Below are 17,385 nucleotides of genomic sequence, written 5' to 3'. Positions count from 1 at the left end.
TCGACAGCCGGCTGAACATGGGCCGGCAGTGTGCCCAGGTGGCCAAGAAGGCCAATGGCATCCTGGCCTGTATCAGAAATAGTGTGGCCAGCAGGAGTAGGGAAGTGATCGTGCCCCTGTACTCGGCACTGGTGAGGCCGCACCTTGAATACTGTGTTCAGTTTTGGGCCCCTCACTACAAGAAGGACGTCAAGGTGCTGGAGCGTGTCCAGAGAAGGGCGACGAGGCTGGTGGAAGGTCTGGAGAACAAGTCTTACAAGGAGCAGCTGAGGGAACTGGGGTTGTTTAGCCTGGAGAAAAGGAGGCTGAGGGGAGACCTCATCACTCTCTACAACTCCCTGAAAGGAGGTTGTAGCGAGGTGGGTGTCAGTCTCTTCTCCCAAGTAACTAGCGATAGGACGAGAGGAAATGGCCTCAAGTTGCGCCAGGGGAGGTTTAGATTGGACGTGAGGAAAAATGTCTTTACTGAAAGAGTGGTTAAACATTGGACCAGGCTGCCCAGGGAAGTGGTTGAGTCCCCATCCCTGGAGGTATTTAAAAGACGAGTAGATGAGGCACTTAGGGACATGGTTTAGTGGGTGGTGGTGTTGGGTTGACGGTTGGACTCAATGATCTTAGAGGTCTTTTCCAACCTCAGTGATTCTATGATTCTATGATAAAATGGTAGGACTTCAGTAGTGAATATACTGTAATCAGGTCATGCACTTATATCTGTAAAATGTCTATGTAGGGGAAAAGGGGTGAGTGTATGAATGACAATATACAAGAATATACTGAATTAATGAAATACTATAGGCCTATTTCATAAACAGCACTGTCTGTAGCTGTGATCTCCAGGACCTGTTTTCTTTGCGGGTGTATGTACTTGAAGGATGGTGTACATCTGGGAAATCCTCTTTTCTCGTTTGTGGGAAAGGTGATGTGTGCTGGGAGGGAGGGGAGGGAAGATACAGTGCTGCTGAGCTTCCGGATGGAGGAAGGTGGTCGAGAGACGAATCACCTAACCTTCAGTGTCATGGTATCGCAGCTGGGAGGACGTGTTAAACGTTTGCACCGGATGACAAGTACTCCAAATTCAGGACTGGCCATTATCTGAGGACTAAGGTATTTAATTATTCCCTGATACCAGTGTTGACACAGTACTTGCCAGAGCTGTAGCCATCTGACTTCTGAAGGGAGAATTGTCGTTGTTTTAGTGTTTGTAGATACAGCATATGAAATAAGACCCTCAGTATAATTTTCAGATGGAGATAAAAGGTTAGATAATCTCTGAAGTCCCTAGCTGTTTCATTCTATCAGTAAGGTGTTCTATTTGTTTCCAGTGTGCTTGCTATAGTCAAATTAGTTCTTGCAATATAGTGTGGTAGTCATGCTGGTTTTATAAGCTGATACGACAGTCATGTAAAGTGTAAATCAAAATTACAGCAGACGATTGCAAGATCATGTTGTCTTAACAGGAAGAGAAGTCCCCCAAGAGCTTCCATCTCAGTGGAAGGCTATGATCAGCAATTTTAAAAAACAAACTTCAACTTTGAACCTTTCTGCATTATCGGCTGTGAACAGTAACGAACCAAAAGGCAAGCACATCCCTGTTGGAAGGGGTCAGTCATTTTCAAGGGGGTTATAAATACACAGATGCACTAACAACCATGCATGTTCGTTATTTCACACTGGCAATGTAAACTTCAGTGAGTAACAAAGCCTAAATTGTTGTTTTAAAAATCTGTTGCCAAGCGGTAGGTTTTCTCCTAGCAACAAGTGTTTTGCAGCAGGGGAAGCAATTGGATACCTCAGGGGGTATGTTAGCATTGGGGGAAGGGTAAAGAAATAACAAACTGGGGTTGGGAGCTTGCTTCAGAGGTGACACAAAGCACACAGTTTCTGGGTGTGCTGGGGAGCGAGGAAGGCAAGTGAGGGGGGCGAGGCAGGAAGGGACACATAGAACAGGCAATGTTTTGGGATAGGCAATGAAAAAAAATGTTGGCTGCAGGCACAGGGTCATATTTGTTCATCAGTTGCTTTGGTTTGGTGTAGTGAGTCATCATCAGTAGTTTTATTAGCTGGTTGTCCTCATTTTAAAAAAAAAAAATCCATACTGAGCTGCTAGGAAGTTTTATTTTGAGCATATTTGAAAAAACACACTTTTTATTATTCAAAGAATTGCATTATTAGAGAAAATGAGATAAGTAGTTTTGTATTCTGCAGTTTGGAAACAAATTACATATATGTTGCAGTTTCTTTTCCAATTCAAAAAAATATTTGTTTATGGAAAATTATCTTTACTGGTAAATGTTGGTGGTCAATCCAGTTGTTTTTAGACCTTATAATATGGACACCCTTCAAAATCCCTGCATTAAAATGCATCTTGTGTCTGTCATTGCAGACAGAACTATGTTTATTCATCGTTTTTCTGATGGAATGGCTTATTTCAAACTGATGCACCGTGTCACAATTTTTTCACACTTGCAGAAAATAGTTACTCACAATGACTAAACATGCAACTGTTCTTGGTGTATGCCTTCGAAAGAAGGAGTTAATAAATGATTTCTTCTGCAAAGGCATGTTTCAGCACAAATTCATCAGCTAAAAGGAAAATAGGAGAGCGTAGTATATAAATAATGTGCTATTTCACTCTACATAAGTGTAAAATATTGATTATAGAATATATTTAAAATGCGTATTTTTATCACAGAGGATGGGAAATATCAGCAGCAGAATTTTACTTATTTTTCCATATATCATGACAAATTCTTCCCGTTTTGCCTCACTAACACTTCTTCTGTTTCATTATTATAGCATAACACTGTCAAGTCTCTGGTAAACCTTCAAGTTTGATAGATTTGTTTGAAAATAGCAGCCACCTTAACACATGCAAAATAGGCTGAAAAAGCAGCATGTAACAAGGGGCAGTTTTGTGATGCTAAAATTACAGTGCATATGGATTTGCAATGCAAATGCATACATTGCATATTAACAGTTTTGTAACTGTTTATGGTCATAATCCTTGATTTTCAAGTTTTTTAGATAAGATGGGATGTTTCTATCATGTCTTTCTGCATACCACGCTTGAGAGTTGCTTGTCTCTTAGGCAGGCTGGGACTTGTTTAAAAAAATAAAATAATGAACTGGGAAAATTACTGGGAGTTAGATGTAGTGGGTTCTTTAGGCCTTTTATTGTAACTTTTAAAAAATTGTTATTTTTCACATCTGTATAGCTCTATATCTGATTATAGGTTTGCAGCTGCTAGCTTATTGGGCTTCAGCAGGTCATCAGCGAACAGGCAAGTAGTATTTCCGCTGTTCTTCTGTCTCCCAGCTCTCATCATTAAAAGCAAAATCAGTCCATTTTTTATTTTCATATGCTTATAATGTTTGCTTATAGCTGTTGTTTTTGCAAGGGAAACTTTTAGCTCTGAGGGGTATTTTTTAGCTAAATAAGGTCTGCATCATACAAATTTAGAAGCTTTTTAGCAAACAAGTCATGTAATAGACCTACTAGGAAAAAGTTAATATTAATAGCTTATCTGGTAGAACTCAAATCTCCGTAGTTGAGTCTTTTGCAGGTCAACAGGCTGTGATTCTTAAACATGGTGAGCGTCTCTGATACTTTTTCACGTTAGGTCGGCCACATTTCTTCTTCTCATACTCTCCATTTCTCCCAGTTACCAGTTTTCTTCTCTGCAGAGTTACGAGAGAGTTCAGTGCTGAGAGTTCAGCATCCTCTCTGAAGAAGGCAAAAGTGCAAATGGACTCATGGTCAAAGTTCCCATTATATTTTTTGCACTTTGAAATAAATTTCATTGCTTTTGAGAACATCTCCCACCTACGGTCTATATTTTTCTTAGAGAAAATGAAATTTTTCCTCTTGATATCAAACGAATAAAGGTAAAAATCTCAAGTGGTGCTTCTGTTGAGAACTGTTTATTTTCCAGGAGGGATGGAGAAGTAGACAGGCGGTTAAACCTTAAGAAAAGCTCCAGCTCTCTTGAGCAGAAATTTTTAGTCACGTGGAAGAAACCACAGTGATTTTTTTTTTTCTTTTTTTTTTGGGGGGGGGAGCAGTTATTGCAAATCTTGTTTAGCATTTTATGATAAAGCTCTGGTTTGGTGAGACATACAATGGCTGATAATTATGGCTTTAATTTTTTAAAAGTTAGTTCCATGGAAAAAATTTAAATGTTAGCTTCTCATTTGCCTAAAAGCAAATTAAAAAAATGAGCTTACTAGACTCCTCTAAATGGCTAGTTTTAATCATGTTTTCAAAATCAGAAATTAGTTATTTAAGTAGTTTTCCATTTCTGTCCCGTGTTTATTTTTCTAGATGTGTGTTTTCCATTGACTGTTTGGTTAATCATCATGACAGGTTAATTTGCAAAGAGAGAAAGCCCATTTGTGGAAAAAAAGATACCTTTGTAGTGAAGACTACACTACATGCTTATTTAAGCAATTATGGCTTTATACAATTGCTTATTGTATCATGTTGTTCAGATTCTCTGTGATGATATTTTATTAATAAATAATGATGCATTTGCTAACTGAAGGTTTTAGTTGGAAACTGTGTAAAGCTGCATTTGGAAATTAGAATTCATTTGACTGTTTTCCTTTTTAAAAATGCTTATGTTTAGCTAATGAAAAATAACCTTAATATGTTGAACTGCAAGGGGAAAAATAACTATGCCAAAATATAGTTTTGACATGTCCATTATATATCAAAGTATAATTCTGGCTTATTGCAGAAGGTATTGATTGTAATTATTGGTTTTATTGTGCCATCACCATAGACCAAATTTTAAACATATCTTGTTTATAAAGGATACAGATAGATGTGTAATGACATACTGAAAGTTATCTAGGTGGAGTAAGGATTTAGGTCCTGTTGAAGTGAATGCTGATTAAACATCTTGTCTTACATGCATTTAAAATTCCATTATGCATCTTTCTGTGCCCAAAAGACTGTGAATATGGTGTGGGGTTTGTTGTTTGTTTGTTCGCTTTAAAAAAAAGGCCTCATGGATTTGAAGATTTCAGAATCCATTGATTTTGTCATACTAGTTTTCTTCTTTCAGAAATAAGCTGGGTACCTACCATAATTTTGCCTTTTAATCTTTGCATTCATTAGTTGGACATTTCTCTGCATCTGCTTCTGCAGTGTGACCCAAGGAATCAAGAGAAAGTTGTTCTTAAAACAGAAGCATCAAGTAGTAATAGTATATAGGCATGAAAATGCTATCATTCTCTTTCCTCTCAAGGCAGTTGAGGGAGAACCTGATAGTGGAACAGGAGTAGTGGAAGCTCCCTTGGCCCTCTAGACAAGTCTCCTCCTCATAACCATCAGAGCGTGTAAGCTCTTCCTGTAGGACTCGGTCTTAACACTGTTTCGCACCCTGCTACTGCGAGTAGAAGACTGTTCCAAAATCTCTCTGCTCCAATTGCCAGGAATGTTTTCACCTTTTTTTGGTAAACTTACTCACAGCCAATTTATACACATGTATTCTTGTGCCAACATTATTCTCGAACTAAAATAGTTCTACTCTATTCTGTTCTCTCTACTGTTTTTATAGCAAGTAACTTCATCTTCTCTCAGCTTTTGATTTGCTAGGTTAAACAAACCAAGTCTGTTAGTCTCCTCTTGTAAATTAAGATTTTTATTGGTCGTCTCAATAGTCATTTTCTGTGCCCGTTCAGTTTGAGTAACTTTTGTTGAATAGAGGAGACTACGCAAGGTGCCAGAGGAGGCCCTACTGTAGCTGTGAACAGCACAGCTGCTAAAGTCTTTCTCTCTACTCGAAACCTCTCCTGATGTCACTTGAGTTTTCCTCTTTCACGCTGGCACCCTTTCACACTGTCATCCTGGGGTTGCCTCATACATCCAAGTCCTTCTCCCAAGCTGCTTGGTTGACAGGCTTCCATCATGTTGCAGAACTTCTGTCTTACTGTTGTGTTATTTTCCACTGTGTTTTACTGACTTTTGCCGTATTTCTGTTATCCTAGTTCTCATGATCAGCCTGTTGCTTTCTCTATCGTATCCTCTTAACTTTTTCTTATCTAATTGTATCACCACTCTCATAATTCTTGTAATGTGTCATTAATTAAAACACTACACATGATTAGTCCTAAGACAGTATCCAAAATACAGAAGACATAATCCCCATTCCTTAACGCATGCAAGATAAGTATAAATGAAGGTTATTCAGCCAAATGTTTTGGGTGGTACATTAAGACATTTCTGTCTGTTCAGACTCAATAGCTGTTTTTCTGGGCTGTATTTGTGTAGGTACCTAGGAGATATTGAGTAATAAATAACGAATTACTTCTGTTTTGACAACAGTGCCAAGGGCCTTCAGTCAGGGGTTGGGCCCTGTTTGGCTGAGCATTATAAAAACGTAATGTAAAATGAAGTGTAAGGGTGATGATCGAGGGAGGAAACACATGTAAAATCATTGACCAACTAGAGGGAGACTTTGTGACTCCAGGCTGGATGAGGAAAGAATCGGCAAGATCTTGAAAATAACCTGCGCAGAGAAGAAAGTTGGAAGCACTTTTTCCCCCTTTTTATTAATTCCTAGAGTGTTTTGTTCTTTTGTGATGTAAAGCTTGTATAGAACCTTGTTGGTAGTAACTACAGTACCTCCCTGTCACAGGCAGTACACAGTAATACTCTTTTTTAGAAAGCCAGCCCCTGTAGGCTCTTGAAATTGAGAAGTCCCTGTTACTCCCAGCTCTGAGCCTCAGCGATGGCCTGGGTGCTGTAGAGGGCTGTTGACCTTTCCCTGAGCAGAGAGCATCTGAACTCCACAACCTATGAGTACTGTTGATTATTCAAAATGACTGGTAGAAATATCAACAAGTCGGAGACATGAAGCACTGCTTTCGCTTCTTGTGATGATGGCACAAAAAAGTCTCTGTTTCCTCAGAGATTCCCTTCACTTTCTGCCTATGCCATTTCTGATTAGAGTTTTCTGTTGGAGTTTTTTGACTTACAAAATCAACCTCTACAATGTAGAACTGGCTAAAAGAAAAATAAGATTTGCTTAGAGAGTTTACAACATAAAGACATCCTGAACAGACAGAAGCTGGAAGCCTTAACACGCTTAGGGGATCAGTAGTTTGCCAAAAAAAACCCAAAAACAAAAGAACCCCAAAATTCTCAGCAAACCAAACATGGGGAAAAGTAATAAACAAAATTTGTACTGAGCTACAGAATGAAGAAGGCCACACACATTAGAAGCTTTTATAACTGTGTTAGAAGCAAATGTCATAAATTTATCGGTCTTCCACATGAAAGAGCTAGTGAAAGAGATGCAATAGCAGGAAAGATCCTGCTTTCTCCGAGCAGGATGCCAACAGTTGTCTTAAACACCTCTGCAGCATTTTAAAATGTACAAAGAAAAAATAGATTGCCTTAGATTTGTGTAATTCCTTAGGAACTTACTGTTTTCATCATCTTTTGTAGAATGGGTGTTTTCCTACTAGTATTTCTTACTATTTACTCAAATGATTATATAGCAGTTTTTCTAATTGATTCAGGTTCCAAAATCCTGATTTTTTTTTTTTTTTTTAAGTTTATGTGCCTGTTTATAAAGAGGATATAGGGAGAAGGCATTCTGTTTAGGTTTTAAACTAACATGCCAAGTCTGAAGGTGTGAACCACATATTACTTAGGTACCCCTCTGTGTTTCTGCAGAGTTGATGTGTTGTTCAAGCCCATCTCCAGCCATAAAGCAAGAGACCTAACATTATTCTGCAGATAAATGTTGTCTGTACATCTGCTGCTAAATAGGTAAAGGCCAGAACTGGTAGCTTCGAGATTTTGTTTCCAGTTAGGAAGCAAAGGAAAATACACAGTGAAGGAATAGGATAATTTGTATTGATTTCTGGGAAATCTTAGAGGAGTTTTGTTTTGGGGTTTTTTTAGGGTTTTTTGGGTAGTGGTTTGTTTTTTGGTTTTTTTTTCCTGAAGGGTTTAGTACAGAGAGCAAGCATATGCTTGACAGCTGGTAAACTGGAGGTCAGTTTTTGTGGATGGGTGATGGTGCGAGGTCACTGAAGGATGTTGCTGTGTGATAGGCATGCCTGCTCCTTCTTCCCGTGGTCTGTAGTGTAATGCTTAATAAGGCAAAGTCGGGCAAGGAGCGCAAACGATTTGAAATGTTCTGTGCCTCAGAATTTTAATGAAGTCACCCAGGAAGGAGGTTTACAAACTGGACACTAACAGTACATGACATCTGACCATCACTCTGAGAGAGTTAATGAATCAGAGGGTATTATGTCTTCTTTCTCTAGATTGCTTGTTTGAGCTCAGCCCGCAGCTATAGCAACCAAATGTCACTGTCCTTTTGATGCTCTGCATGAAAGGAGTCTAATTTTCTCTCCATTGGTTCTTTGGAAGCAAAGCTCATTGCCCCAGTGCTGCTACCCATGGCAGGAGTCTTCATACCATCCCAGCCTGAGACACCAGTGAAAGACTGACTTTTGGGAGAGTCTCCGTCCAAAAAACTGTGCCCTCAAAACATGAGGGTACAGGATGCAACCTGATTGCCCATGCAAGAGCGGATCTTTCACTAGTGCTAAATAGCTTATATTCTTAGAAAAGTATAACAGCAGGCAAATAGCTAGTATTTGCTCTAGTTCTATCACCTGGAAAATCTCAGCTACGCGTTTTTCCCGTACCGAATAGGGCAGATGTGACATAATGTGTTTCTCTTCCTATCAGCAGGCTTATGTCTGCAAAATTTGATTGTTTCCTTTGGTCATGAAAAGAACAGCTTGTATCCTTGGCAAGCAGGGAAAACAGTCTGGCATATTTGTGGAAAAAAGTATTACCAGTATTCAGAGAACTCCCATGTTTAATTAGTATGAAATATACAAATCTGCACAGAAAAAAAGGAAGATTTTTGAAAATTAATTAAAGACTCTTGTCTCTAAAATTAAGAACATTTTAATTTTACTAAGGTTAGGTGCATGCAGCCAAACCACCTTTATATATTCCACCTCCTTGCTTCATTTTTTGTAGTTTCACATCTGATACCCACCAGTCACTGGCAATCACTTTCCTGCAGGGAAAAAACACCGACCCTGAGAGTTATCTGATTTTTGGATTGGAAGTACTGTTCACTCACTCTGGAAATGCTGACTCACTTGACAGCTCAAAAAAAATCCAAAACCAGAAAAGCCCTCTAGCACCTTTATGTGAGAACATCTGCTAGGCTGATAGAAATTAGCCTTCATTGCATTTATTTATTTATTTACTTGCCAATACTATACAGTGCTCTTTATATTGTTCTTCAGAGCATGGTCTGCTCTGTTGCTCTGTAGGATGGAGTTAGCAGTCTGCCCATGCTGAAAGTCAGCCTGATGGGCAGCATTCCAGAAACATGGTGGATAATTCAGGGGTTGCATAGAATTTCAGTACTTTCTAACACCGGCACTCAGGTTGATAAGGATTTGAGGGACAGATGTACAGAGAGAAATAAAAGAAATCATGGTCCAAGGAGTGGGGGCTGGGAGGGGAGAAGTCACAAGGAATTTGTGAGCATGTAATCAGGACACCTCCCTGGAAAACAAAGATTTGTGGTCCATATGCATTTTGCAATACAGAATCACAAGGTAAAAAAGCATAACATTGTTAGGATTATTATAATCCCGGAATAAAGCTCTCTTACTGGGTCATTCCACGACTTTTCTGGCACAGTAACGTAGCTGAATGTGATAGATGGAGATTTCCACTGCCTCATTCAGCCCATATCCTAGTGGGTTTGAACATCCTCTTGGATTGTGTGGCGTTGAATTGGATCCCGTCCCGCAGAGGAAGATGAAGAATCTGTGTCTAGGAAGCTTCTGAGGAAGTTATCTGCCTGCTGGATCTTTATACACTACTGGTGCAGTATTAGTCCCAGCACACTTCCCGTTCCACAGGTTGAATCAAATACCATGGCTGTTGCCCACTGGGCTGAATTCGGTTCTGTTACTGCCATCCCTGAGAGCCGATGGTGCCGTGTGTATGATCTCAGATGTTATAAGACATGAGCTGGGTGCTGAGATGCGCAGGCAGGATACGAACACTTCAGGGCACACACCTTAGTAGGACTTCAGACACGGAAGCTTGCCACAAAAGGTCAGGTACTTACTGATTTTTGGTGGTTGGGTGGAGTTTTTGTTGTTCAACTCAGTTTTTGCATTTCAGTGTGTTTGTTTCCTGTCCAAAGCCACTTAACTCCTTGTTGGTGTGGAGTAGCCTGCTCCAGTCCTGTTTCAGGTTGTTTCTCTTATTAAAAAAAAAAAAAAAAAAAAAAAAAAAAAAAAAAAAAAAAAAAAAAAAAAAAAAAAAAAAAAAAAAAAAAAAAAAAAAAAAAAAAAAAAAAAAAAAAAAAAAAAAAAAAAAAAAAAAAAAAAAAAAAAAAAAAAAAAAAAAAAAAAAAAAAAAAAAAAAAAAAAAAAAAAAAAAAAAAAAAAAAAAAAAAAAAAAAAAAAAAAAAAAAAAAAAAAAAAAAAAAAAAAAAAAAAAAAAAAAAAAAAAAAAAAAAAAAAAAAAAAAAAAAAAAGTATTATATAGTCTGTAACTCTTTGAACCCAAGAGCCTACCTATGCTTATTTCACTGTTGCGACATACCATTTTAGCTTCAGGAAAGTCCTACTGGCCAATCTTAACCATTTTTCCTTTGTTTTCTTGCAGGCTCTGATACTTCACCAGCTCGGGCGCTATAGCTTGGCAGAGAAGATTCTCAGAGATGCCGTCCAGGTGAACTCCACGGCCCATGAGGTCTGGAATGGCCTGGGAGAGGTGCTGCAGGCTCAAGGCAATGATGATGCCGCAACTGAATGCTTCCTGACAGCGCTGGAGCTTGAAGCTAGCAGTCCCGTGGTCCCTTTTACCATCATTCCCAGAGTCCTTTGAGAGGGCATCTTGATCAACCAATTTTGGTCTGATTTCTGGGTGAGGAAACCCAGTGTATCAGGCTGCCTGGTAACTGGTTAGTTTGAAAAACTTTAGAGCTACAGGTAACAAACTCCAGTCTTTTGCGGGAAAGTGGCCAAAACAGTGACGTGATGCAATATATTAACGTTAGACTGAGAGGATAAAATGGCTAGCCAGAACCAAATCACTCATATCGCCTATATTTTTGCCCTGGTAGTTTTAAAACATCGTTATATTGTTCATGGATGATGTGCCATATTTTGTTAGTGATACTTGAGTGTTACATAAAATTATAATGGAATCAACTACCAAATGTAGAATAAGTTAAAATTCAGTGGAGAGCAGACTATTTTTAACAAGGCTGTTAATAAAACTGTTCTCTTTCTGCCTCTCAACCTCTTTTGGCCCAAAGTCAAAATGTGAATTTTCTGTTTCCATCTTTATTTTAGTCCAGGCCAGAAAATCAGTTGAGTTCTTGTTTTTAGTTGTTAATAACTGTGATGTGTGGCTAACTGTTATCTCTATTTAGAGCAAAGGCTGAGTACAAGAATATTTATATTTTACCAACGTATGCCTGTTACAAAAAATATATTAGTTATTTAAGTTTAACTTTTTTATGTGAATTCAGAGTTTATTTATCAATGGAAATATGTAAAAAGAAGCCTCAAATGGAATATTTACCGACATTCCTTATACATGACCCACACTTGCCTAAATGGGAAGATTATGTTAATAATAAAATGATTTTTAAATGGAACCTTTCCTGTGTCCTGGTTAAGAACCCAGGGGGAAATAGATGGCTTGTTGAACGCATTTTCATGATGCGGGGCCTGTGGCTGACTGGCCTCGAAGATGAATGACACCAAAATCAAATGCCCTGAGGCCAGTCTAGAGAAAAGAAGCTGCTATACTCTTTGCCAATGGTAGTTATCCTAGATTTCAGGTTTCCTTAAATCTTCACTTCTCCTTTTTTATTCCTTCCACTCCAGCTCTCGATGAAGCCAGATTACTCTGCCTCTACATAATACGTGGATGTTTACGTATACCTTGGTAGTGCTTGGGAAGAGCATGTTAAATATTTACAGACTATTATTCAGTTTTCTTTACCTGTCTTTGTAGTTCTTTCTCAACATCTCCTGCACTTTGCGTCCCTTGAAGGAAAAGTTGGCTGGTAACATATTGCTGCCATATAAGTAGTAATACAGCCAAATGTTTAGTAGACAAATACTTGCCATAGTTCCCCTGGGATGCGTGGAGAAGAGTCATTCGTTGCAATGAATATTCAGGGTGCGTGAGCTGGGGTAGTCTAGTGTCTGCTCATTTACAACATTGGGCTCGTATGGAGCCTGGGAAGAATTCCAGGTTCCCGTTAGACTGGGTGCTCCTTGGTATTTGCCTGATTTGTCACAAGAAGCTGTTTTAAAGTGCTTAGCACAAGATAGCAGATGATTCAGGAAAAAAAGGGCAAATATTTTTCTTTGTCGCTCACCAGAGAGCTTACTCACCTCAAATGCACGGAGGATCCTCACTGCGACACAGGCTCTGCGCGCTCCAGTGAGAATCTCCAAATCGCAGAAGACTTAAACTTGGGGGAGCTCTTCATTTTTGCCTCTCTTTCCCCCCCTAGCATTTCATGTGCCTTTTAGGCTGAGGCTACTTTCAGATTGTATCTGCTTAGTGCTTAGACTGTACGTTCTCTGTAAAATGGACCAAAAGGCTGTAATAGGCAGTGTTTTCAAATCTATTTAAAAGCCAGTAGAAATTGTGTCATCTTGCTCACTGCGAAAACATCAAAGTTTTCCTTACCCTTTTAAAGTGCCTGTTTTGCATGTTTTCTTCCTACTGTCCTTGGCTTTTTTTTTTCTTTTCTATTTGCCAACTGTTCTCTCTTTTCTAGTCCCAGCTCATAACACATGCTCTGGCCCTGCTGTCTTTTAGCACCCACTGTATGGTACCTGGTGCACCAAAAGATGCTGCAAAACCTTTATTTGTTTAATTCAATTCTTCCTGAGCCTTTCTGCTATCACAGTTCAGTTACTTGAATTTGTAATACCTTTCACAGATGTGCTCCTTCACAATATTTATTCACCTTATTATCATATCAAAGCTTTTCTAACGAGGCAGTTTGCACCTAGATCTGAGACTGGTGGTCTTTCTCAAGAGAGCTTCAGACAAAAGTGGTGAATAGGACAATTCTGTAATAGCAGAATTTATCTTTGATTCTTCTCATTTAATTTACAGTCCTGGCCTCTTTTGATAAACTCCCAAAGTGGAAAGGTTAGCAGTCTAATTGTGTCATATCTTTTATTAGTGGAGAAGTTGTCACTGCTGTGGTGTATATATCAGGTGAACCTGAGTATCTGTTTTATTTTTCTTACGCTGGAATCAGTTTCACTGTAAATCCACAAGCTTCTACCTCTTGGGAGTAGCCTCAGCTACCTATTTTTAAAAATGAATTATCACTGTAAGACTGTACATTCAGGAATTTTCAGTCAGAAGTGGAAATCCTTGCAGCATATGAATTAAACAACACTTGCTTAAACATAGTTTTCAACTTAAAAAAAAGTTACTAGGTTTTACAGCTGTAATTTATTTTTTTTTAAACTCGAGTAAGAAGGCCAAGAATATTTTTATATTTATTTTAGTTGATATACAGAAAGATCTGCCTTTTGCAATCCACTCTCAGACTGCTCTGATATCTCAGTCTCTGCTCACAGCTCAGCCAGCAAGCGATGCCCATGTGAACAGCCAGGGCCGGGGAAGGATTCCCCTTGGTGCCAGTGGGTCACTGTCATCTGCACGAGGGTTGCTCCTGGACTCAGTGGCTGACCAAATCTCTATGTGGATACACAGATCTATGTGTGCTCTTGCTCCCCCAGCCTGTATCAGAAATAATAGCTGTTCAGATGAATGGTGAGATAAATCAGGGGCTGATGCAGCTGAAAACTAAGCCAACCCCTTGCTCCCTTGTCCCAGGGTTTTACTAAGCTTTGACTAGAAGCCTAGAAAAGGCTTCAGGTAGTTCTTTCATCTGATCTACTGCACAAGTAGTAACACTAACACGCACAAGAGAAGACAGGACTTCCCCTCCGCACAGCAGCCCGTACTTGCATCAGTTTAAAACGGTTATTAAATTGCATTGTCAAGCACTCTCACTATAATGACAAGTTGCACAAGCTTGAGTTCTCCAGCCTTTCAACAGGCATCAGGTACACTTCTCTCATCCATAAGACTGGAATAGCACGTTTCAGAGGAGACTTCCCTTACTCTGCAGTGTGCTTGTGCTACTCAAAATGATTAACATTTGCTGTATTAAGCACGTGCTAGAGTGTAACAACAATCTCTGTTGCACATGATAAAAGGTCTGACTCTGCAGTGCTTACAGTAAGAAAACTTACCATTCAAGTAATTGGTTAAAGTTGATCTCTAATTTTGGTGCAGATAACCATTTTTACTCCACGAATTATTTCATTTCTTTTTTTGCTTTCATGATTGATAGAGAATCACAGAAATGAGAACCAGTTCAAGCAGAACTAATCCAACTGTATCTTTGAAAACTTTTGTCATTAATTATATGCACTTTAAACATCAAAGGCTATTTTTAAAAGTCCTGAGTAGACTGTTCTACTCTGGAATGATAGTATAAGCCTGGGTATATCAGAGTTCCAGATTTACCTCGCTAATTTTTTGTTTGTTCAGTTGTCAGTTAACATGACTTTTTTCTTAACCGTCAATCTGGCAGTCATCCTCTCTCTCCTCTAGCATCAAGTTAAAAACCTTGTATGCTAAAATATGCTTTCAGCAAGTACACTTCTCCAGCATTTCATCTATTTAACCTCATTATCTCCAAACTACCTTCTCTGATCCCACCAGCGGGCTATGCTGGAATGTGTTGCACTTCCACAAGCATCTATACTATCACAAAAGACTAGCTGGTAAGAATCCTACTCGTGGACAGTAGGGAAGATGATAGTGAATATTCAGCTTTTGGCCTGCGTGGTTGTTGTTGCTGATTACGTGAAACTTGATGGGAGTCTCTCAGACTTGCAAAGCCAGCAAGTGGGCTTGAAGAGATGCGACAGTGAAGTTAAACCTAAAGAGAATCAGAAAGAAATGCAACCCCGAGCCTTTTGGGGAAGAAGAGTGCGTGTGGGGTGGGTGCTGGCCAGACTTCATTCTTCCCTGTTTCAGGGAGGCATGGTCCTGATACGCTGGTTTGCCACCACCTTGGTCACCTGGCCTTTCTAGTTCCTGGTTTAAAGCACCTTTGTAGCCCAAGTGCCTAGTCTTCCTAATTATTATTTCAAAGAGAGAAAACTGTACCTTTTAATTTCTAAATCCTTTGAAAACATGTAACCACTTCTGTCCGGCTCCTGTTACGTACCCAGCCATGGGATGAACAAGCACTAGACACCACTGTACTGTCATTTTTGCCGGGACGTTTTCAGAGTACAACGGCTGACAGATGTGATCTTTTGGACGCAGTCCGTAAGGCACAGCAGGAGCACACAGCAAAGCTCCCAAAGGTAGGAGGGAGAATGCTTTTGCCTTTCTAAATATGCCTCCACTTAGAAAACTTATTTGGAGGAACTGAGTGTAAAAACTTATTTATTTTGGACATTAAAGGATTGATGAAATGTGTCATTGTTGTGCTGAATTCTTTTCCTTTGTGTCCTTAACATGAGGCGGGCATCTCTGTAGGAGAGATTACCCTTGTCTGCTTCATCCAGGTATAAATCTCTACGGCCTGCTCTCCCCGTCTGCATTGGAGTAGCGTGTCTAGCTCTTGGCTCCCTCTCTGCCTCTAAAATTGCCTCCCCAGGAAAGTGACACTCTTCAGTATGAAATTGCTGAGGGCGCCCTGTCTAGCTGGCTTGAAAAAAATAATCAGTAGACATAAGCCATGATAAGGTAGTAATAATATTTGTTGGTTATTACCATAGTGACGTGGCTTTAAAAAGGTGTGGAGTCAGTGCTTTTCTGTTTGTTTCTATAGCTGAGCCCCCCTCCTCCGCGAAGACGATGAAGCTGGGGCTCCCTCCGGTTGGTACAGCTGAGGAACAAACATCTGATCAGCATGTGTGCCCTCAGGCTTGCCACCAAAGAGAGAAATGGACTTACTTATGATTTTTTTAAGTGTAATTTTTTTCTACACACATGCATACACATGCTCACAGGTTACAGGTGCATTTTACACTTATGGCAGAAAGTTTTGAGAGGACTCGAAGTTCCTCTGTGAGTTCACTTCAGCTCCTATAAAGCTGTCTCCTCTATAAACAGGCTTTGCTTTCCAATAGAAAGTTGGCAGTGCCAGAAAAGGAAATTCTGACCCCAATTTTCACTTCCAATGCGTGTCAGATGTGCATCAAATAATGAGCCTGAGACATTATTATTAGTGCAGGTTTTCCCAGGATTGTTGTCTTCCAAACAGCACCGACTACTAATGTAGGACTGGAGGGGGCAACAGAGGCCATAAAACATAACAAGTTGCTTCCCTTTCGACTGCCTTGCAAAAATAGCTCTTTATCCGGAGTAAAACAGCAATCTTCTGACTGAACAATTTATTTTTTTTAAGGGTCCCTTCCAGAAGGGGTTTTTTTTTTCTTTCTTCTTTTTAATTTTGCAAACAAACATTTAGGGTAACAAAATCCTGGGTGCTGGAAGGGGAACCCTGCAACCTGCAGGGCAGGTCCTATGACCAAAGCACCCAGCGACTGCCTTCACTGACGCAGGACCTACACGCTCTTAGGCTAAAATCACTTCTTCCCACATGTGCGCTTCAGGAATAAGTCCCACTTGCTTCATGATCCCATTGCCCTGCTTCTGTGGTACTTCCCCATGCTGGTGACCAGCCTGCAAGAAGCCAGGTTTCTAGAGCAGGTGCTCCTGCCCACTGCCCCTGCCTCCCCGGACGGGAGTTGCACAGGGTGGCAGCACCGCATGAAGCAGTGAATCACAACACACCTGTTTGCGAACAATTGCTTCATGATGTGTGCTGAGTCAGCCAGCATTGGCGTCTGAGAGATTAAAAATAAAAAAGGGAGTAGGCACAAGCTCCTCTGGCTTATGAAAAGCCCCGGAGAGGGCCCACCAGCAGATGCAAACAAACCTTTGTACAGTTTCCATCTTCTACTGTCCGAGAACTCTGGCATGTTTTTCATTGTCTGTTTTGGGTTAGAGGCTTCACCTGAAGGATCGTGTACTGCAAGGCTGAGCTTCAGCAGCAGAAAGGGTTAACCAACATGACTTGGATGCCAGGTTATGGTGCAACTTCATCTTATGCCTGACCCAAACCAGCAGCAGCTGCTGTTGAACAGGAGACCTTGTCCCTGCATTTGCTTTGCTCCTGTTGTGTTACATCTGGTGAATGTGAGGCTACAGGGTGAGCCAGACCAGCTCACCGTGCTCATGGCCTTTACTTTTGGGGTTGGTTTTTTACTGCAGAGGAGGCAGTGGAAGTGGGGAGGCAA

At 40.1% G+C, this 17,385-nt stretch overlaps 1 protein-coding gene across 3 annotated transcripts in view; it reads left to right on the top strand.

Annotated features, from left to right (window-relative positions):
- The window catches only part of TTC7B (tetratricopeptide repeat domain 7B), a 130,627-nt gene extending 118,955 nt beyond the window's left edge, over positions 1-11,672 (top strand). For all 3 annotated transcript variants that reach the window (XM_009280774.2, XM_009280775.2, XM_019472515.1), the window contains one exon: positions 10,673-11,672. In XM_009280774.2, coding sequence (XP_009279049.2) covers positions 10,673-10,894 — 222 coding nt within the window. In that variant the 3' untranslated portion in view covers positions 10,895-11,672. The remainder of the gene's footprint in view (positions 1-10,672) is intronic.
- Positions 11,673-17,385: the final 5,713 nt, after the last annotated feature.

This window comes from Aptenodytes forsteri, unplaced genomic scaffold (genome assembly GCF_000699145.1).
Source record: "Aptenodytes forsteri isolate BGI_AS27 unplaced genomic scaffold, ASM69914v1 Scaffold193, whole genome shotgun sequence".
In the NCBI taxonomy this organism is placed as follows: domain Eukaryota; kingdom Metazoa; phylum Chordata; class Aves; order Sphenisciformes; family Spheniscidae; genus Aptenodytes; species Aptenodytes forsteri.
Note: the sequence above shows the minus strand (reverse complement) of the source record. Positions and strands in the feature narration are given on the sequence as shown.